At 34.9% G+C, this 23,588-nt stretch overlaps 1 protein-coding gene across 1 annotated transcript in view; it reads right to left on the reverse strand.

The window, feature by feature from the left end:
- Window positions 1-1,348: 1,348 nt before the first annotated feature.
- LOC129230310 (transcription factor Ovo-like 2) overlaps window positions 1,349-23,588 on the reverse strand; it is a 114,627-nt gene continuing 92,387 nt past the window's right edge. Inside the window, exon 3 of the mRNA XM_054864708.1 lies at window positions 1,349-1,600. Within this exon, the coding sequence (XP_054720683.1) occupies window positions 1,349-1,600 (252 nt within the window). The remainder of the gene's footprint in view (window positions 1,601-23,588) is intronic.

The raw sequence follows: 23,588 nt of genomic DNA on the forward strand, positions 1-23,588 counted from the left end.
CATGACAAATAGAAACCTCGTAATCTTTCACGGACAACTCGCCATCCCAAAACTTTGGTTGTCATGACAACCAGAAACCTCGTAATCTTTCACGGACAACTCAACTCACGCGGCGGTCACGTGGGGAGGGAAGGAACGGCTGGGGGAGCTGCTCCCCAGCTCCCCCGGCTGCAGCAGAACTCTCCATTTTTACCTACTTCTCAATTATTGATTCGAAGTCAGCATATATGACGTACGGCAAAGGGTGTTGAAAGTGAACATTTTCAAATTTTATGACATTTTCTCCTTGCTTTGGCATCTTGATGTTTTGGGGCGCATGCTCACCACAAAATGGTTTGTGTTCTTCCAAGAGTTTTTCTGCGGAGAAGCGGTGGAGGCATCTTTCACAGTAAAAACGTGTTCCATTATGCTTTTTCAAGTCACCCAAAAGCCTCGACATGTCCTTGATCAGGCAATAGTGTTGAGTGGTATCATTGGATAACAATAGCAGATTGATACAATCTTCATTCTCTTGTTTTGAAATATACAGCGGGAAGACTTCATTTTCTTCATATCCATATACATTGATTCTTAATTTATTTAATTTTTCAATTACTGAGATCTTCGTCACTGGTATCGGACAAGACACATCTCCTAATTTTGTTTCATCTTCATGTGGACGATAGTGGGCGACTCTTTCAAGATGCCGTTCCCAGCATATATTCATTCTTGCTGCTAGCAGACACCAGACGAGGCATTTCTGGTCATCGTTTTGAATGTTGATGATTGCCCTTTTAGTTGCAAGCTTTTCGGGAAGTGCGATGTATGAACTGGCTGCCAGTGGGTGGTATTTTGCTCTCGATATCTCGACATGCTGCACCTCCTCCAAAATCCAACCAGATCCTAGCTGTTGAAACTCTTCCAGATTTTTTTCGACACATACCATGGCTTCATCTAAATGATCTTGGAGGGTCTATTCACTAAGTTCCGTTTTGAACTTGCAACTAAGGTATGATGAACTCATTTGTTCCTCACCATTGGATCCAATGCGTGAAAAAAGTGCCTTTACAACAATTCTCCACTTTATTGCTTACTTTTCCATAAGTTCTTCCCTCAAGAATGCAAGTATTTGTGGGCTTAGCTCCTTAAAGCACACTTTAAGGTCAGCGGCATTCATGGGGGTGGGAGTAAAAATCTCCGAAGCAAATGTGTTCAGAGCACTTCTACGTGCCGGCCTCTGTCGTTTAGGAGCGATGCCTTGATCATCGGCCTTGCGCTTGACGGATGCATTGTGTGACACCCTAATATGCTGCATCAAGTTCGATTTTCGATTAAATGCTTGCTCGCAATGGGAGCACTTGTGAATAGGCTATCCGTGAGCCGCACGCTCATGCCTCCTCAGATTGTCCAGTCTCGTAAAGGTCATATCACAGTCCTTGCATTTTAGGGCGATGGGAGCAGATGCGGGAAGATGAGTCATCTTATGCCTGTTTAGATCACCCTTTCGTGTGAATGTTTTGTTACATTCCTCGCAACTGAATAGCTTTACAGCCAAATGTGTCTTTACATGCTGGTTCAAATTTTTCTTCAATGTGAATGTCTTTCCACATGTTGAACACACCTATCAAAGAGACAAAAAATCTTTTTTAGAATCAAGCTTGCTCAAAAGCAAAGTTTTTTTTTCTTAACACTATTTTCTCAACGAAACCCTAGTTTCATCAACAACGGAATCCCCACATTGAAAGACTATCCTTATCAGATATCTTTTTAAACCTATGCAAAAAAAAAGTCAAAGAAATGTCGAACGAAAGTTCTCCTAACTCTTTCGAAAACCTATTCGCAACGAAAGTCAAAAAAATCATATTCTCATCACAAATACCTGACTTACCAAAACATGGACCTGAAAATCCTAACAAAAATACATTCTCAATACTAAATCCAAATCGCGCACCTGAAATTACCCACTCCCAAATTTTTTTTTCCACACATAACATATAACAATTTCCCAATCGCGAATCTGAAAACACATGAAATACAATTTCCAAAACATAATGTAAAAATCGCGAGCCTGAAAACATATGAAATATCACAAATCTACAAAAATAATTTCCCCACTTCCAAAACATGCTATGTAATCGTGCATTACACAATATCAACAAGAAAGACGAGAAGAGAAATTTACGCTTCATTACATTCGAAAGTCCAGAGCATTTTACACATCAATGAACATAAATGTATGAGAGGGGAATCAACACCAAACGGCTATCTAACTTTCGCAGTGTGTTATAGGACGAATTTCGTCACAATATCAGCACACATTGAAAAAAGGGTTTTTGAATTGAAAATAATTTCTTTCTTTTGCTAAACCAAATAAATTGTTTCTGAAGCAAAATAATTTTCAAACTATCAAAATAACTTCATAATCATATTTTTTTCTTAAACAATTTTTTTTTCCTTTTCGTATATTACTCGCATATAAAATGTATAACATAAATAAATTTTTTCTAACACATAAAATTATTTCTCAAATTTATAAAAAGTATAAAAATAATTTTTTTCTAACGAAAATTTTTTTTCTAGCGCATAAAATTATTTCTTACAACTTGATAAAGTGAGCATGTAAAGTTTTCAAACTTGTAAATAATTTCTCAAATTTTTTTTCTCATAAATTTTCCTCAGTGATTTAAAATAATTCAACTTGTAAAAACATAAATATTTTTTTTCGAATTGTAAATAATTTTTCAAACTATCAAAATAATTTCTTAATCAAATCAATTATTCCAAAACGTAATTTTTCTCTTAAGCAAATTTTTCTAACACACTTTTTTTTTTCGTTTATAGAAATTTTCAAACAAATAATTTTTACTCGCATTCAAATTTTTCTAGTATAATTTTTTTCTCCAATTTATAAAAAGTATAAAAATAAATTTTTATATCTTGTGATTTAAATTTTTTCTAGCATATATATTTTCAAACTTGTAATCGAATAAATTTTTTCTCACTTTCAAAAAATAATTTTCCTCTCATCAAGTTCTCAATCATTCAAAAGTACACATATACAATTTTTTTCCCCCTCCAAAAAAAAAAAAAAATTCCCAATCGCGCACCTGAAAACACATAAATACAATTCCCATCCAAAACGGATCCCTCTCTCTTTGAATAGATTTTAAAAATTGACAATATCCAAAAAAAGTAAGAGAGAGAGAGAGATTTAAAAACGAATGATACTATTTTTCGGACATGATTATTGAAAATCGCTATAACTTTTTCTAATGTTGGTTTCAAATATTTTTTTTTTTCTAACAAGGTTTTTACTAGAAATGAACAATTTTTACGTGTAACGAAAAATCAAAAGATTTTTTCGAACATAGTTACGAAAAACCAAAAGAGGTAGTTTTCATTTTACTAGATTTTTTCATGCTAATCAATATCATTTTGTCAAGAGTCTGAAATGTAATATCATTGAAATATAAAATTGTACTCACATGCACAGGTTTGGATCCGGATGGATTATCAGGAGTGGGTAAGGAGGCAGCGGGTTGGTGAAAATAAGTTTCTGCAGTACTAGGACCAGCCTGTTTCAAAATAATAAAAATAATGAATACATATTCGACAATAATATGGTTACAATGCATCAATATGAAATAATATTTACAATTGGCGCAAATCCTGGTGGTGGTGCTGTCACTACGTTCCGAAGAGATGCCTCTGGAATCGAATACATGATTCTGTTCCACTCTGCTTCATCAAACCCAAAATCGATGAACTGCGAAAAAAGATTCTTTTTAAGTCACTGATGATACACAATTAAGAATCAAATACTAAAGCAAAATGAAGAAATAAAACTAAATGAAAAAAATTAATAAATTAAAAAAAAGTTAAAAGAAATATCCGAAATTAATCACGAAGTTAAACGAATTAATTGCAAAGTTAAAAAGGTAAATTTAATTAAAAAGTTAAATGAAGTGTTTGTGAAATGAAGTGTTTGAATTAAAATTAAACTCTAATTAAATGAATTAAAAATTAGGAATTAATTACAAAGTTAAATTAAATAGTAAGAATATAATTATACTTACGGAAGAAGAAGAGGAAGTTGAGGCAACGTTTTCTTGATAAACTCCATTTTGAATAAATCGGTCTAAAACTATAAAAGCAGAATATCGTGAAAGCAAGAGCACGAAGGCTAAAATCACAAGGCAAGAGCCAAAGTAGCGAGATAACTTCTGGTCTGGATAACTCAAAACTCAGAAGTGACTAATTTTGTAATCAAGACCCTTTTATACTCGCGATGACGTCAATTCATTGACCAATGAACTTAAATTCATTAATCAAGACTGTGCGACGTTGTTCGAGCCAACCAATAAAGGACCTTAAAAGTGACATCATTGTTTCTAACCAATTAAAATTAGTTCACGTTTCTCAAACGTCACAGCAAATCTCAATCATAGATCGACCCCACCCGAAACAATCGTGATTCATCAATATAAACAATGATTTCACCCTTCCACCCTACTTTGAAAACCGCGTGACTGTAAGTCATCACAGCAACCGATGATAACGCGTCACATCTCTGATAAGGAGCGCCGATCAGAAACGTTAAGATCATGCCTTGTTCGTTCCACGGGAATATGCAACAAAGCTACAGTTTTTATAAATTAAGATCGAATAATTTATTTTTTAAAACCTACAGATGAAAGTAAATACCTTACCACTTTCTGACACCCTTCGCAAAAACACATTTTATTTCCTAATCCAATTTTACACTCCATTGAATTTTACACCTCGTTTTGAATGGGTTGTGGCAAAACGCTTAACAAAGCGAGTCGCTGGGGGGGGGGAGGGGGAATTGACTTTTCTATGCTTGACATGTTCCCACACCTCTGAGGTGAAAGAAAGAAAATGTCCCTGTGTTGTGATATTGTTCAAACTTGAAAACTCCGCTCTCAAAAGAAAGGGAGTACGCCGGTAAAAATTCTTCCAATGAATGATATTATTTTAATGCGGCGTACGAATATAAAACTGGTACATTTAAAAGCATGAATACTCTTTACAGTATTCTCTTTGTTCAAATTAAATTTCTTTGTTTTCATGTGCATGTGATCAGTTAAAAATAACGAGACAGAATTAATGAATTAAAATATTTTTATTTATATATTGTATCCCATACAAAATCGGGCTGTCTTTTTGCCCTTCTTTTTCTAGGTGTTTTGACAATTTCAGGTGAAATATTATCTTTGGGTTCAAAGTTTGGAGTAACATCAGAAAAATACATATTTTTTACAAAATGTTTCGGTACATTAATTTCATTTAATCTGTGTAAAAATTTATATTTCCAAGGTACATGAATATTTTTTTGATTGGTGAAAATTAAATTCATCAGATCGGCAATAATACTATTCGGAATGTTTTGTTTTTTATAGATAATTTGTCCTTTTTTATTTCATGATTAAAGATCTGAATGTTTCTTCATGAGATCCAACAGATTTCTTGCTTGATGGTGATACACTGCTTCTTTGATACACTTTTCAGAATCGGCGATTCATAATTTTCAGTTTTTGTTAATTTTCTTTCTTCATCTTCTTCAATGCCTTTATTTTCTTGAGGTTGCGGTTGGGTCCATCTTGAATTGAATTCTGTCATGTTTAACTTTCTTTGTAGCAATTCTGATTATTTCGATAACTTTTCATGTTCCTCTAACTTGCTCTGTAAAATCTTTAACATTTCACGATCCAACTCACTCAATTGATTGGGTGTGACTGAATGTTTTTGAAATATTCGGGAACCAAGGAATATTTCTTAGCGTGTTCCATTTCCTTCTGTAGTTGACAGTACGCTTACAGCCGCGGGGATTAAAGAATTTAAAAATCCTCTCTTTTGAACAACCAACTTTCGCTTTTTCGATAAAGCCAATTTTCGATTTGCTAACTTGCGTAATGTAGTCTTGTGTTTTGACAAGTTCTTCTTTTGCTGTTTCGAGAGAGGAATATTTCCTTTCAATGTGTTGTGGCAGCATTGAAAAATTGCTTTGATGCAATTCAAATTAAATTTTTTCAGTAACTCTTTTTGAAGTTTTGCTGGACAGATTTGCCAGAAGGTGCAGCTCGTTCAGTTGTTGCTTTGTAAATGTCATGATGACAAATGAATGTTATTATTTATATCCTTTCATTTTTATAGTATTTTTATCTGATATATATACTGAGTTTGATGGGGTAGAATATTTGTGTGCAGACGCAATTCCTCGGGTGTATCATTTTTCAAATCGATTAATAGATATGCAAATTTCCCCTTCGTTGCATCCTCATACACTTCTTGAAAAAATTATAAATGTCTGGGAAAAATCTGTTTTCCTAGATGAGTCACTTGACTCAAATCTCTTCTATTTCTGAAAAGCAGAATATAATGTGCATTTAAAGAAATTTTACGTATTTCTTTCCCTTAGTGAAAAAAATTTTGCGTGATGAAAATCACAGATACATTCAAATGATGACTTCCGCGTGTGAAAAGTTTAGTGATGACGTCATTTTTCCCGCACTCTGCCATCTGATCGTCCAAGATGAATAAAGTGGAAATTCCTAAATATTCTTGATAATTTGAAGGAAATCATTCCACAAACGTTACATCGGGAATAGTATCGTATAATTCTTGATAGATTCCATAGAATATAATTTTATCGGGAACAATCGAAAACATTTCTTGTTTATGCTTGATGAGATCGGCTATGAAAAATGATTTTCCCGAAGATGTTAGGCCAGCAGCCACCATTGTAAAGCTGACTTGTAACTTTGGAAACTCTATGGTGAATGAGAGACAAACAACGATGATATTCATTTAAATATATTTATTGATTGAAATTTGGAAATACATGAAAATGTTTTGCTATGAAATTGTAAACAATTTTGTTTACATATACGTGTATTTATAAAAGAAGACAATATATTTTTCAATGAATGACCGCGACATTTTGAATACAAATAATAAATACAATATTAACCACATACTGCCGTGACATTACTTTGCAATATCATGGGATTAAAGTTTACATTTGAAAATCGAGATACAAAATCATCAATAGGTCCTTTGAAAAAAGAGGGTGGATTTCCATATGAATCAAAAAATTCTAATAGTTTTCCATCAACATCAAAAGCCACCCAATGGCCTCCGGATTCTGTCGAAGTGTCCACGTTTGCGATAAAACAGGAGGGTGATGTATCGATGACAATATCTGCCAGATGATCACTTAGAAACACATCTATGAAATATTTTTTAGTGATTGAATCTTGCTGTAAAATTGTTCGAATTATATTCGAGTCCATTCTAATTTGCAAAATCACACAAGACGTGACAAGATATCGTTATTTCAATCACGTTTTGAAATTCGACGTAGATTAATAATCAAAGAGTGTTTCTTCGATGGCTTTGCTAAATTTAACTTCAACTCTTAAAATTTCCTTGATGCTGTAAATTTAAATGGGGACTGTTGCATAGGTCTGCTGAAAGATCAAAATTATAAAGTGTCGTGCCTCGTGCGAACTGTTCACGTGATAAATAGATGGCCTTATCACTATTAAATCCGTCAAACAAACTGATAAGACGAATATAATTATTATTTTCAAAATCCAAAATTCCAAGGGTTTTCATAGCACAGGTTGACCGTCAACGTAAATAGAGATGAAATGCACATTATGATGCGAAATTAGAAAGGGATTCTTTGAGTAATGACCGTTCATAGCAGCATTTTCGATGCCGGCAATCACTACTCTTTTAGGCATTACACCTAAAAATACATTGTCTTGCATGAAGGAAAAACTTCCTTTCGAAATAGAATAGGTTTTGCATAAAACTCTGCTTTCCCAAAGCTTTTGCATGACTTAGTGAAACTTCCGGACTCACTTGCACTTTTCGTATGAATAACGAGGCATGTTCTAATACCACTTTGTATGCTGCATCCGCTTTCGGTGATAGAAGACAAAACGCTGCATTGCTTCGAGTCATTTTAATTTTAATATCGACCAAATTCAACATGAGACGGTTCTGTAAAAAAATATCCGAGTGTAATTGACGTATCATATCAAATGTTTTACTGTGTTTACTGAGTTCATATCTTGATTTCAATCCTGGGCCAGCGTTCTCGGCCGTGGAGTCGATTTCTGAGGGATCATCGTCTTTGTAAAACATCGCACAGGTAAGTTGACTTTTCTTGGCATCTTCTCCATAATTTAGAAGCGTTTCGATGTATGCACGATAAGGGTACGTATTACTTGCAGATGAAATATTTCGTTCATTCAAACTGACATCGATTTGCGATAAAAAAGAATGGAGGAATAAGTTGGTTGGGGCAACGGCTTCTTCGACACCCGCTTCCGTTCCATCGGGTTTGGTGATTTTCGCTGATAACTTTGAACCATCCGCTTTGAAGATTTTTGCTTTCACGTAAATATAATATGCGTTGATATTGTACATTCCACGCCGCTTCCAGATATTAAAAATTCGAGAGGCGATCCGTCTCGAATGCTTGCGGTAGGATGATATTCGACAAATTGTCCTTTTTTAAAGAGCAGTTTAAGTTGGAGGCAGTGTGAATAAGTCCAGTTCTGATTTCACACACACTGGAGAATCGCGATGATTGAGAGAAGACATTCTTTAAGAGAAAAAATCGTGATTTGTTTTCACGCTCTTGGTTTTGTTAAAACTGACTCGTTTCTTGGGGAGTTTGCGCTTTTTATTCCTTTTGCCGGAACCGATCATGGCTTTAATTTTAACTGCAGCTTTATCCGTCAAGTTTTTACCGGCTTCCTACAAACGTCGTTTAGCAGCCACTTTGAGATTTTCACCACGTGACACATCGTTGAATACATCCACGCCGCTGTTCAAAATTTGTTTACCGACCGCTTTGGCTCCCGACTTGAAAAGTGGGACTGCAGCCCTGAAGAACGATTTAAAGAGTCCGCCGAAACCATAACCTCTTTGAGAGGGTGCACCTTGATAATAATTAAGACCAGTGCTCGATTTCTAAAAATTGAGGTACCGGAACTCTGTTAAGGGCGGACACACCGGGGGGTCTGAGGGGTATCCATACCCCCCCCCAGCTAAAGGGGGGTCCGGGGGCTCTCGGAAAATTTTCAAAATTTCAGTTTAAAATTACGCATTTTTAGGCTGTTTTTACTTCTCAATCAACAATAGTTTAGTGTTCAAAAAGTAAGGCTTGAAACAAATATTTTGACTAATCAAGTAAGAAGAAATTTCAGTCAACAACATCAACACTTTAACACAGTCAATCAACAAGTCAAACTGCCAACCACGTAAGAAAGGGAGTATTCGGTTAAAAAGAAAGAAATATTTTATTGAACTCAAACTTTTTAATAAACATAATGAAAAGCAGTAAAACAATGCAACATAACTGTTTCAAAAATTGTTCTTAAAATATACTCCAAAACTTCATCATGTTTTCTTCGTATTTGCCTTCTCTTGATCTTTCCTTACTCTTGACAGCTAGCGCCGAGTGGTGTCCAGAAACCAGCCAAGAGTTAACATACTTCTCTGGATCAAACAGTCTAAGAGGAGGTCCATTAATTTTCAAAAACATCAGGCCAGAAACCGTTCTTATGTTGAGTGAAGATCGCAGCGGTGTAATTATTAAGTTCATCTGAGAGAATCCTCTTTCTCATTCACTTGATGAAATGGCAACCGAGTCAATTGATTGTTTTACAGGATTGAGGCTTTCTGGTAACTCTCTGGAGTAGATATATTCGCGTAAACCTGTAATTAACTGTCTTTCGTTAAGTTTGAACCTGGAAGCAAGTTTCCTCATTTCATTTTCCCCAAAAGTTATTGGGAGTTTCGTCGGCCAGGTTTTGGTATCCATAACTTCAAGAGTTGTAGCTAACTCAACATCTTTGTCATCAAGTAGTCTCGTTTCAATAGAAGTTTTAAGGGCCTCGTAAAATATTTTGGGGTTCAACGGCTGATTGTCTGATCTCCCTTCTTTTGTGTGGAGAGGAACTCCGAAAAAAGACAAGTTGTTTACTGCTTCTTGAGCCATTGTTGAGTAGGACCCTGGAACTGTTTTTCTTTCTTCAAATAAACCAACTGTGATTAGCAATTTTCTGTTCGCATAGTTCAAATCTGCATTACGATGTTGTAAAGCTTCACTTAGTTCTGAAAGTTCTTGCAAAGCATCTGCCATCAATCCCAGGTCTAGAATGAAATTAGTTTCTGTGATTTTGTTAAGAAGTCTGGAAAAAGTACTTTTATCTTTGCTGTCTCTAGATGGGTCATTTGAAGCTTCTTTAAAGTGTTCGACTAATCCTTCATATGACGTCCAAACAGCTGACACAGATCTAAAACTAGATGCCACCCAACGGGTGCTCAAGACTCTTCCAATTTTTAACATTTCTGTATCCAAAAGAGTTGCACAGCTTCGAAGTTCCCTGCTGTTCTTTGGTGAATCATGATAGACAACATAGAGTTTGTCAATAAAAGATTTAAACCTATTAACTTCTGAAACAGATTTAATAACGTCTGACACTGACAGCTCAAGTCTATGGTTTGCACAGTGCCAAACAATAACAGAAGGAAATTTCTCACGAAATAATGTTGCAACGCCTTTGTGCTTACCGATCATAGTAGCAGCACCATCACAAGTTAAGCTTGTTAAATTATTACTTAAAAATACGTCAGATAGTCCATTAGACCGAAGACAGTTCATCAAAGAGTCAAAAACAGCTCTAGCAGTAACGCCATCTAGTTCTATTAGATCCAAAAAGACGTTAGTGGAGCCACTCATACCGGTTTTAGGCAAAGAACACCGAACGTATACTATTAAACTTGACTTATTACTTAAGGACGTGGATTCATCAATTATCAAACCAAGTTTTGTATCATTCTTAATGATTTCATCTACAAAGGTTTTCTTCATTTCCTTACTGATATGCAAAGCAATTTTAGCACAGGCTTTGTCTGAGTGTAAAATGCGACCCATGTTAATCCCATTTAATTCTTGCAAATCAACTTCCGTTTCAAAATTGTTAAAAGACTGATTTTCTTTAACAACCTTGTACGCCGTTCGGAAAATTTTCCCCGTTATTTCTTTTTCATGAGAGTTCTGTCTCAAAATAGTTTTCTCCAGTTTTCCGTCTTTACTTTCGATTAGGATTTCAGCAGCTGCCTTATGACCAGCACTCTCTTTGTGGTCAAAAATCTTTTTCCTTAAAGACGTTTGCTTTTTCTGTTTAGTGTCACCATAACTGTCTATTTCAACATTTGCCCATTCTTTTGAAATTTTCATACCTGTTTTTTTCTTAACAGATAAGATCCCTACTTCTTTACAAGTACTGCATCCTAACTTTCCATTTTTAATTAACAACCAGTCATATTTTTCGCAAAAATCAGTTTTTTGAAAATTAGTCCAACGATCTGGCAAGGCATTGTCGTTACACTCAACCTTTTGTCCTTGTTCTTTAGAGTGATGTTCGTCAGAATCTGAACTGGTTACCTTTTCAGTGCTAGTTGACAGTTGTAAGGTCGTTGAAGATGGTTGCGTGAGGTTGTCTTCACAATCAATGGTTCGCTTAAGTCTCTTAGTATCACCCGAGGGTAAAAAAAAATCGGTTAACTTTTTTGTTCATCTTATTTCACAACAATCACACTCGCATACATTGATAAACTTCAACACAACTAACCTAAGTAACGTAACAGAGATAAATAAAAGACGACCGTGTGTGCAAGTGGGTAGCGCGTAGTAGAGTACAGTACAGGACAACACGGACTCCTGACTACGGGACTACGACTGACCAACTGAGCATCTAGTGATGAACGAAATGGGGAATAGACGCCAGACGGACGAGTCTATCTCTAACCTGGAGGGGAGGAAGCTATACTGCACGTGCGCCGCGGCGGATGAGTCTACTCACTGACAAAGAATTTTAACTGTTTTCAAATAATTTAGTTTTTTTACAGAGAGAGGTTCCGGAACGCCGTTCCGCCGCGTTCCGCCTGAAATCGAGCACTGATTAAGACCATTTCAAAATTGATAGGTGTAGTAATCCTCAAAGGATTTTTGACAGCATTGATATGGGATATACATCATGAGAGGTATTTCTGTCGAAAATGAAGTTTCACGTACGATCTTCCACGCTCAAATGGCACTAATATTCCAGTGTTGGTTCTTATAACGATTTCAAAAATGTCAATAATTTTTCGACTCACGGGCAAATAGTGAGGTCTTCCATATTCCACGCTGACCATTTCTCCGTCGGAACCGCTGACTTTAATTGCTCGCAGGAGTGGGGCGTGAACATCACCTATGATTTGAGGTTCGATTATATCCGTATAAATCATGAGCACTCTGAAATGTGCATTAGGATCTGCAATCTGTGGACTGAACACTGCCTGTTCACCATTTTTGTCGCTATCACCTCCTATAACCATTTTGGGAAATCCTAACATCTGCGATAATCCTTCATGAAAGACGACGCGTGCATTGTTTTTCACTTTAACTCGAACACGTTTCGTCACATGATTGTAATTGAATGAAATCTTATTGTCATGATCGGGTATGTTGATTGCCTTCAAAATATCAGAAACATTTTCATAACATCCTGGTGGAATATTTCTTCCTAATTCTTTTCCATCACCTAAATCAAATCCAATTAAATTATTCTCTCGATTCACATTATACCAAGTATGTGGGTAGATAACTTCTACCAATGCACAATCCCAATTTCCAGTCAATTCGATTGGGATCGGTAAGCGTGTAATAAAATGAGATATTTTATTATCCGGGAAATAGTTTAACGAGCTGTCGCTGGGCAAAGTCACATAGAAAGAGCCCATCTTGCAGAGTGAGCAAATGATATCGTGTCTCAAGTATTTATAGGTCTGATAAATGTGAGGCCGGAATCCATCGATTAAATTTTTCAGGATACCCGCGAAATTTCACAAAATATTCAACTTGATTTTCTTTTTTTCTCTTTCGTAGTATTTTTTCGACGGTGTAATCTTCTTTCAGTTTGACTTTTTGTAATTCTTGAGGATAAAAAGTTCCTTGGTTGGGTTCACCCATCAAATCTTTCACACGGTACACGGGAATAGCTCTTTTGACACATTCGGTGACGATGAATAATTCCTCCGTCCAATTCGTCTCGTATCGTTTTTCAAAAGTGAGTTTTTGTTTAGAAATACGAACATCACCAAAATTGAAAACACACGGTTTCCTTTCCGCATCTTGATTATCTCCATAGATCGCCAAATACTTGTCCTTCATTATTCGCATTCACTTCAACAGGTGCCCTCTTGATGGTGGAATGGTAAGTAGTAGTATATCTCTTTATCAAATCGTCTAACACGTCAATATAGTTGTAAGTGTTTTGGCTCGTAAAATATTTCCACATTTTAGGTTTCAAAGTACTACCGAAGCTTTCGTTGCGTTGAAAGTTGTGAAGAACTTGATTGTCTCGTAGAAACTTTTGAAATAGTGCATTTTTAAATTCACCACCTAGATCTGTTTGGAGTAACTTTGGCTTTCTCTTTGCGAAAATGGATTTGAACGCGTCGACAATCTCTCGCCCTTGCTTCGTTTTTAAAGGCTTCGCCCATGCATATTTTGAAAAAATGTCAATACATGTTAAGGTATATCGATAACCACGATTATGTTTTTCTAAATTTGACAAATCTGCGAGGTCGGCTTGCTACTGAAAATCTTTGTGATGAACAAAGGCTCGACTCGTCGGGAATTTCTTTCTCACAGGTTTGTGAAGAGTGTACGCATCGACACCCGCTATATAATTCTGAATGTCTTTCTTGCTTTCTTCTCCTTCCAAAGCACGAAATAATGCATTGACACCGCCAAAACTTGCTTCTTGAGCCGGTTCCTGGTAAGCCTTCTTCATTGCAGCATGAAAAATGATTATTCGATACGTTGAAATGAATCATCCGCATGAGAGAATTATAGGTATCATTCGGTTTAAGTAGAAAATCGACGGCAAAATCTGATTTCCCTGTCAGAATATAGATGATACCCATCACGCAACATAAACTGAGATAAAGGACCGTAATACATTACACTCACTGTTTCGGCTATTAGTCTGATTGTTAGTTTCCACTATAGAGATTCTGTCATGAAGTGATTTAGGGACTTCAGTTGAATCATCATCTGAACTGTCAGACTGTAGTACAGAAAGTGCAGCTTGTACTGTACTCTGTACCTTTGCCTGGAATGTCTTTTCTTTTTGCCCTTGTCCATAGAATATGATAACTATCAGAAATGGGAAAACAAATGTATAGTAAATACACTGCGCAGCAAACCCCCCTTCAAAATGTTTCTGAAACCATACTTGCTGATTCTCATGCAAAATAATTCCCTTAAACCCAAATATGACCACCGTTTTCCTCTCTGGATGCCATATCTAAAAATAACATACTATGTAAAATCAATAGTGTTTTTATATTCTCCTGATCGACAAAATCTTCAAAGTCTCAACAGATAGTGCCACGAACGTTCTTAAAAGTAAAAACTTTGGTCACCATTGCAACAAGTGTTGCCACCCGAAAACTAAAAACTTCGGTTGTCATGACAACAAGTGTTGCCATTCCCTAAAAGTAAAAAACGACAAAGTGCAAAAGCGCGGACGCGCGAAAACCCTCCGTTATCTTCAAGTTCCAGGCGCAGGAGGAGGGATGGAGGTGGCGAGGGTTGGCTTATCGAGAGGCGGTGGGGAGGTCAACCCAAGGTCAGAGGGGGATCGAGAAGGGTTGGGAGGCGCAGCGGCTTGCGCCTCCTGTCGGTAAACTCTCCCTTTCTATCTACTAATATGCTAATTTCATCAAATTTATTTCAATGGTATGAATGGATAATGCAAGGAAAAAAAGTTTATAAAAGACTGAAATTAAAGCTACATTAAACATTTTAACTACTCAAGCTAGAGTTCTTTAAAACTCTTAGTTTTTTCAACATTTTCAGCCTACTGTTTTTTTTTTAAATAAATACTATCACGTATCAGAAAATCACATGTTTCCAACTTTTCATTAGAATAAGTAATATAAAGCATTATTTGGAATATTAAAGGATGCTCTCTATAATTAAGTTAATTATTTATAATAACCAACTGATATGATCAAATTTTAATCTATTATTTCAAGTATTAATCCAGAAATGTTTTTACATTAATCAACTAATCAGGCATAAAGTTTTGGATTTTGATTATTTAGAACAAATATTTAGAGTAGAGATCTAGGGTGGATATGCTACTAATGGGACTGGACGCCTTCCTCATATTTTGTTTTACACACATAAAATAAATAAATAATCATTTAAATTAAAATATAGTGTTAATTTATGTACTGATAGTAATTGTTTACATATTTTAGTCCTGGTTTATTGTTGATAATCTTAATCAATGACTACAAAATATGTTAAAATATGTTGACAGATTAATGCATCTATTTAAAAAACTAAAATATGGTACCTACAATTATTAAAAAAGTATAATTTTAAATCAAATTACTTAAGGATGCACATTAGTTGCACATCTGCCTCTGTATAAATAACATCACTATTGTTATAAGTTTCAAAGCTAGAAATATTTGAAAAATGTTTAATGTAGTGTATTTATATAGCATAATTTTAAAATTTATTTTTAATGAAATTATAAGATATTGCAACATAAATTGTTTCAGGCCGAAGTGGCTGAATCACAGCTCATGATTTGGCCAAGCCGAAGCTTCGTTCCCTCTCTACTTGAGATACAAATGAACTCTTTAAAAAGGAAAAATAAAAAGAAAATATCTTTGTTATGAAACCCAATATCGCTGTATTTTTTAGGACTGGACAAAAAAAAAAAAAGAGCTCAAGTATTTCACATATTTTTGTGCACTCACATGCATGCTATTTGGATACAAAAATGTTGCTCAAAAGGGGGAAAATATTTATTTAACATTATAAACTTCTGTACTTTTAATAATTTCGAGTTACGAAAATGTTTACAAATGATATGAGACTATCTTAGGAAAGAACTAGACAACCCTGGGAACTCCCAATAAACACGGAAAATTTTTACTGCCTCATACAGTGTAGCAACGGCTAAATTATGTTACTTTCATTTTGTTTGAACCTTATGCATTTCCCTTTTATTAATTTGGTGTCCCAACAGCAGAGGTCTGAAAATTCTGAAACTTTGTAAATCCCTAATAGAGAGAAAAAGCAAGGGAAAGGAAAAAAAAAGAATCAGCTTTTACTTTGTAAGCTTGCCCAATAATAACTCTGACTGCATTTCGATGACATATATTCCAGACCAAAACTACTGTGTCATCCATTAGTATGCAACAGCTTTTAGGTTGGTTAATGGTAATAACAAAATCCTAAAAATAAATACTTCGCTATTCTGAACCAGAACAACCAGCCACCCATTTGAATTTCCTCCCTGAAAATATACATCCTCTTGACGGAATAGTTTTATTGAGAAATGAGAGCTCAGAGAGTCTGTTATGTAATTGATGAAGCCTTTTAGTTGGCTTTCTTATTATTATTTTTAATTTTCTTAGATAATTTTCAAATGCACTGGACAAATCTAAATTACCATATTTCATAACATCCGATGCCAAATGAATTAAAACGTGTACATTATACGATACCAAATAAGATCCATAAATAATGATATAGGATTTAACAAATGAAAGCAATAATTCATTTGCAAAAGAATTTAACTCATGGCATAATTTTGGAGAGCATAGAATAAATCTAGCACAATGCAAAACCATGAAATTGACAAATACTTCTGGTTTTACAACACTTACCAGCACAATAGGTCCAGTATATAGAAGAAACTGGCGAAACTCTGTGGCCTTCCACCTATCTACTTCTTGAATAGCTCTAGGCTTTTGAGCAAATTACGTGGGGACAAAATCTTTTAACCTCTTCAACAAATTTGATAGTTCAATGGTTTTGCGCCCAGGCAACCGATAAGACAAACCGCCTTTTAACCATAGAACTATCAACTTGCGTGTTACTCCTAGGCATACGACATGCATATAATCCAATGGAATTTGATCGATAATGTTGAAATGGCCTAGGTTTTCCAGAGGTGAATGATCGACATGGTGTTCCGGTTGATGTCTTTGCCTGAAGCCTTCATCCGTTCTAAGGCTACAATTTTTTTTCTGGAAAACTCATTCTTCCATCCTCGTGTTTTCCTTCCATAAGGCATTTTGGACATCCAAAATAGCCTGTATGCCCTTTCGTTCCAGTTATGAAAGGGCGAGCTGATGCATCACATGTTATGGCTTTTAGTGTACTGTTAATCAACGAACCACGAAAGGAATTGCCATCATTGATCAAATTACACATTTCAACAACAAATTCATTTAAAAAATCTAAGCTCTGAGATTTATGCTCAGCATAATAAAGAGTAGCAGGAAAAATTAAATCTTTCCCAGAAATAGATTCGCCAGATATTTTGATAAGAATTGGCCACAGCTGAGCATTACTGCTCTTTGCCATAGGTAAGCCATCAACATTAGCAACTAAGTTGATGCTTGATGGAATGGTTTCACTTTTTCGAGAGCATCAATAATTTGTTTTCTAAGGTATATAAAATCCTCACTACCCAACAGTTTGTACATTGGCTACTCGAGAGGTTCTCAATAAGGTGTGGGCATCTTTCAGCAAGTCTCCAATATTATGTTTTCTAAATATTGTTGGCAAACGACTCAAAGTATTTTGCGTTGTGTTTTCTTCCAATGCTCATTCCTGAATATCATCAGAAAATGATATCTGATCAGAAAACGCATTAAAAGTAATTTCATCATCACTGCTGCTTATCCATGACTTATCCTCAGTGATGTTTATTTCCGAGTCCTCATCATTGTTATTAAATCTAAAATAACCAGAATTACAGTCATCACTGTTTGGGCTATTAGTCTGTTAGTTTCCACAAAGATTCTGTCATGAAGTGATTTAGGGACTTCAGTTGAATTATCATCTGAACTGTCAGACTGTAGTACAGAAAGTGCAGCTTGTACTCTACGTTGTACTCTGTACCTTTGTCTGGAATGTCTTTTCTTTTTGCCCTTGTCCATAGAATATCATAACTATCAGAAAAGGGAAAACAAATGTATAGTAAATACACTGTGCAGCAAAACCTCCCTTTAAAATGTTTCTGAAACCATACTAGCTGATTCTCATGCAAAATAATTCCCCTAAACCCAAATATGACCACCGTTTTCCTTCATCGCGTCCCACTTTTTGGAGATGGCACCTCCCCCCCCCCTTTTTTTTCATTTTTCAATTGTTTGGAGGAAACGGGAGCATTTTATTAGCTATTGACACTCTTCTGGGGGGTTATAAAGGTGCTAAGTTCAAAAGCACGAGCATTTGGAGCAAGTTTGGAGACTCATGGGGATATTCCTTCCTAAAATATCTTTTAAATTATCAAAACATTTTTTTCCCTAAGGGTTTGTTTTACAATTTTTTCACTTATTTTTCAGCATTGAACCAGAGTATAGGACTCACTCCTACAAAACCCATGCTCAAAAAAATTTAATGCCATAAAAAAGAACAGAAGATTCATCATATTTTACCGTCAGAGTCACATCACAGATCGTCAGGAAAGAATTTCACCATATTATTCAACGTTCATTCATATATAGTTAAGAGTAACATGAACTTAAGTGCGCTTATAACATAGCATTAATGTATATATTCTGGGGAATGCACTGTCCCCATTGTTTTGCACTACAGCAAGAAGGGATAAACAATGGAGCCGATGCACACTCAGAAATGTAAATACTTACATTAATGCTATTTTTAAGCATACCTAAGTTCATTTTCAATCATAATTATAACGGGAAGGTTCTTCAATAGGGCTCGAAAATTACACAGCCCGACATGCCCGGGACATATAAAAATTCTGATCGGGCATGAATCTTTTACCCTTACATGTCTGGCCAGGCGTGTAGTTTTTTGATCAAATATTTTTTCTAAACTTTATTATTTCGTATTTTATTGAAAAATTACCGTAACTTTACTTGGAACTCAAAATTTATTTCAAGCCCTACTGCTAAGATGGTGTGCTGTTTCCGGTTTGCGTGGAAGCGATCCCCCCCCCCCCCCCGTTATATAATTTGAGTTTTGTTAAACTTAACGACGACTTATTATGTACTATTTATTCAAAATATTTTTTTTTAATGATTTATATAAAAATAATTTGTTTGATTAATGCTGTATGACAAATCCAAATGCTTTTATTGATATATAATGAGGAAAACTGGGCATGTATCTTTTAGACAAACATGCCCGGCAAGGCGTATAAAATGTTAAAGATTTTTCTAGCCCTGTTCTTCACTGAAGATACAGTGCCGGAAATTTTATCTCACGAAAGTCTTCGTACACTTTAAAAAAATATCTATATATTATTGAATAATCCAACTTTTTATTAAGTTATTATTTAGTAGAATATCATGTAGTATCAACAACATCTTTTAAACGCCTGGGAATAAATTTCATTCTTTTTTCTTTCTTTTCTTGCGTAATTTCTGAGTAAGTGTTCAATCACACTTTGAGAGTCTTACTGTTTCTACCTCTATTTTCGTTTCAAAGCCGTATTTTCGTAATCTATCCTCCAGATATCTCTAAATATTTTGCATTAAGTTCAAATCTGGAGATTGTTGGTGGGGGGGGGGGGGGTATTTTCTAAACTTTAGGACAATTTTCGAGGTACTAGACGCAAATGTTGAAAACCGTGTGCTTCTTATCGTTATCTTGATAAAAAAACAAAATTGTTTCCAATAAACAACTTTTTGGCTAAGAGTTCAAAATTTGGTTTTTAAAATATTTACAGAAACGGCATGATTCATTATTTCATCAAAAAATTCCAAACTACCAAGTCCTGATGCTGATATGCATCCTCACACTATCACACCTCCACCTTCCTGATTAACTGATCCAACTAAGTTCTTAAGATTAAGTTCCAATTTTTTTCTTCTACTTACAGTTATACAACAATTTAACCAAAAAGGTTGAATTCATTTTTATCTGTAAGTAAGACGTAATTGTAAAACGTTTTGAGCTTATTTATCATTGATTTTGCGACAAAAAGCGTAAGCTTTCTGTTTTTCGCACGACCAAGAAACTTTCTGCGGGAAGAGGTCCCATTTAATCCAGCTAATCAGTGAACTTAGTGAACAATTTTAGGCGAAAATTAAAAGTAAAATTTTTCATTTATTTCTGAAGAAACATTTACAGCACTCAAATGTGTATTTTCATAATTTTTTTTAAACTTTAAATCTCCGATCACGCTTTGTTAACTTTGCCAATTGACCTTTTCTTACCTTGTTTTCAGTCCGAGTCTTTTCTTTAAAGCATTTTATCTAGCACTTTACTATGGAATGGTATAAATTATCTAATTTTCAGACATTTTAAACCAATTTACCGCTACCGTGAGGAGAAAAATCAAATTTCGAATGGTGTTTGTTGTTTTTTACGAATACCAGCCATTGTAAAATAGTAAGCACAATATTAAGGAATAAATTAACAAAAAATTAAAGCCAAATAACTTTTAAGGGTCAACACAATGCAAAAATATTAAATAAACGGCATATGATAATTTTAATCATGAATTTATTCGAAAGTATTTGAGTGTACGATGACTTTTGTGGCTTGTTATTTCTCTGTCTCTCGTTTTTTGACCCATTTCAAAAAGAAGATCCGTCAGTATTTTGAAAAAAACTGCAGGGCGGTATTTAAAATGACTTAGGAATGACGTGAAAAAAAATATTGGACTTCAAATTCGAATTCAGTTTCGCGTTATTTTGGTTTTACTAAAAAATTTCAAAGTGTACGAACACTTTTGGGAGCCACTGTATATATTATATATTTAAATTAATAATTAACGGATTAAAACAAATTTTCTCCATGAATTTCAAAAATTCGATACTTCTTCGGAAGCTTTCAGTTGTATTAATAAAAGCATTTACTTAAAATTCTAATAATCGTCTTCAACATTAAAGTTTCACAATACAAAGTGGATTAAAATAAAACTTAGAATGAGTAAGACAGTGATATGCAATGTAATTTTTTCTTCCTTTTAATAAAATAAAGTAAACGTTGTCAAAGTTACATGTTGAATAAAAATAACGCAGAAAATAACGATGAAATTTTTCAAGTTTTTATTGCAATATTGTCAAAATGTAAGATATTTGATTAATATATATGTGTTTTTTTTTTATCATTTTATTTCAGTGAATAAAATGAGAAATTTGTCATATTAACTCACAAAATCACAGTAAGAATGAATAAAAGTAATTCATAAATTAGTTTAGTTTTTTTATTGTTTTCATTGTTGCCAGTAACAATGAAAAAGAATAGTAGTTATAAAGTTAAAATACATCAGCTTTTTAACTGTTGCCAAAAACAATGGAAAATGAATAAACAATTTCTTAATAAATTGACTTCATGCATGTTTAAATGGAAAAGTTACAATAAAAGTTTCATGAAACACTTGTGGTTTATAAATGGATGGCTATTTTACTTTACATCTGAAGCAGCAACTCTCATCCAAATGCTTTTGCTAGAACATTTTTTTGCCCTCTTGATCTCTAATGCTTTGTTTTTCTGTTGCATTTAAAAGAAAGTCCTATGAAGATAAAAACATCTATAAGTTTAGGAAGTAAATTGCAACCGTTTAGAAAATCTTTGAAATGTTCCATGACAGAGTTAACGATTAGTGATTTTAATTGCTTCACGTCCAACTCTGCTTTAACTTTAACTAACGAGGAGAAACAACGAGTTTCTCCTCGTTGCACCTTAAAAACTTTTTGATATGCAAAATAGCATTATATGTTTCTTCTGAAACACATATTAAATTTTCAGAATCAGTCTTGAACTATTTCATCTTAGTAAAAGTTTGTACATTTTTTTTAGAACTGTAGCAATTGTCTAACATTAGACTTGTACAAATATGACAAAGCTTGCTTAACACTCCGTCGGGCGCAATATGTTGTAAAACACGATCGGGCGCATTGAGCCTGGGAGGCACACTTTGATCTACTGATCTTTTCTACGCATGTTCACATTTTCTTACAAAAAAATTGTCAACTACAAACACCAAAGAAGAGAAATAAAAGTTTTTCATGATTTTCGAATGTAACAAGTTTATTTGAGAAAATGAATATACATTTTTCCATGAGCTATTGAGGGGACGTGGCTAACTAAAGAATTCGATGTGCCTAATAGATCAGTTGCACCCGACGGAGTGTTAATATAGTTCTCGAAATAGATCCACGCAAATAGTAGAGAAAATTTTCTTCGTTTTCTGGTAACTCTAATTCAAGAATTTCTACGTCTATCTGTAGATCAATTTTTCCAAAATCAATATCAAACGATATTTTTTCTATGTAAGATGTCTTTAAAAGTTCGTTGCGTCTATCAAAAACTCAATTTCATCCTTTTCAAAATCTATGTCGAAACTTAAAACACTTTCAGTTGTGTCTTCCTGTGAATGGAAATTATTTTGTTGGGAATGTAGGACCATTATAGGTGCGCCTGTTTCCTCATTAGCATCATGGGATTTTTTTCCTTTGATACTAGACTAAAATTTTGCGATAGGACGACAACCCGAAGGCAAGTTTTGAATTCTTTGCAATTTGGGATTTTTCATTCTTATGTTCGAAAAAGATATTCTATTGCGTCTTGAGAAAACCTCAACAGTAACAGAAACTTAAATTTTAACTCTCTCAAGTACATTTCTTGCAATGACAATAAAGAAGTTGTAGTCAAGATCATTCCAGCTTGAAAAGGCTTCCTCATACCCCGCTTGCCAAGCCTATATTTGTAAAGAGCCAGACGATATAGTCTTGAGAAACGCAATATTTTCCTCATAACTTTGCTTATTAAGGCTCAGTGAAGAAGCAAATATTCGTGATGTTGCAATACTAAACCATTTAGCTATGATGTCAATAAACCATGCTGTAGCTATGCCGATTTATCAAGCTGATTGATATTCACCTAATATCTTAATCCTACTGCTACAGCATGGTTGATTAAAGAACGGGCAGGACCAACTTTCATTTTGTCATAATGCCCTATATCTACGCAACTGTCGTTGAGCTGCGGACATAATTTTAGCTCGCTTTTTCCTCTAAGGACATCATTTTTTTTATATGTAACATTGATACTTCATTTGAGGAAAAACCGTGCTCCTGAACAACTTCTGCGGTTAAATAAATGATTTGACCTTGTGTCTGCAATGATTCTTCAGTAAGTGTGGAGCATCTGCAGTAATAGATAATTTTCTGTTACTATCGACAGGATGAGGACAAAATACTTGAACTTCAACATTTTTTGTTTTCGTCCTCCTTACTCCAACGTTGCATATCGATTACAAGGCCGTCGACAAACAATCCAATCGACTCGTTGTGCTGAATTACGTCGCCCCTCCCCCCCCGTGTCCGTTTACTTTGTCGTGGTGGGGGGGGGGGCTTGCGGTGTGGTGAGTTCGGGGCGAGCTCTTGGGAGGAGTAGTGAACCCCCAGTTGCTCAAACAGAATATCGGCGGGAAGGAACTTTTCGTTTCCTTCCTTCCCTCATCACACTTACCAAATTCGGACAAAAACCCCTAAGC

This window comes from Uloborus diversus, chromosome 9, assembly GCF_026930045.1.
Source record: "Uloborus diversus isolate 005 chromosome 9, Udiv.v.3.1, whole genome shotgun sequence".
Taxonomy (NCBI): Eukaryota; Metazoa; Arthropoda; class Arachnida; order Araneae; family Uloboridae; genus Uloborus; species Uloborus diversus.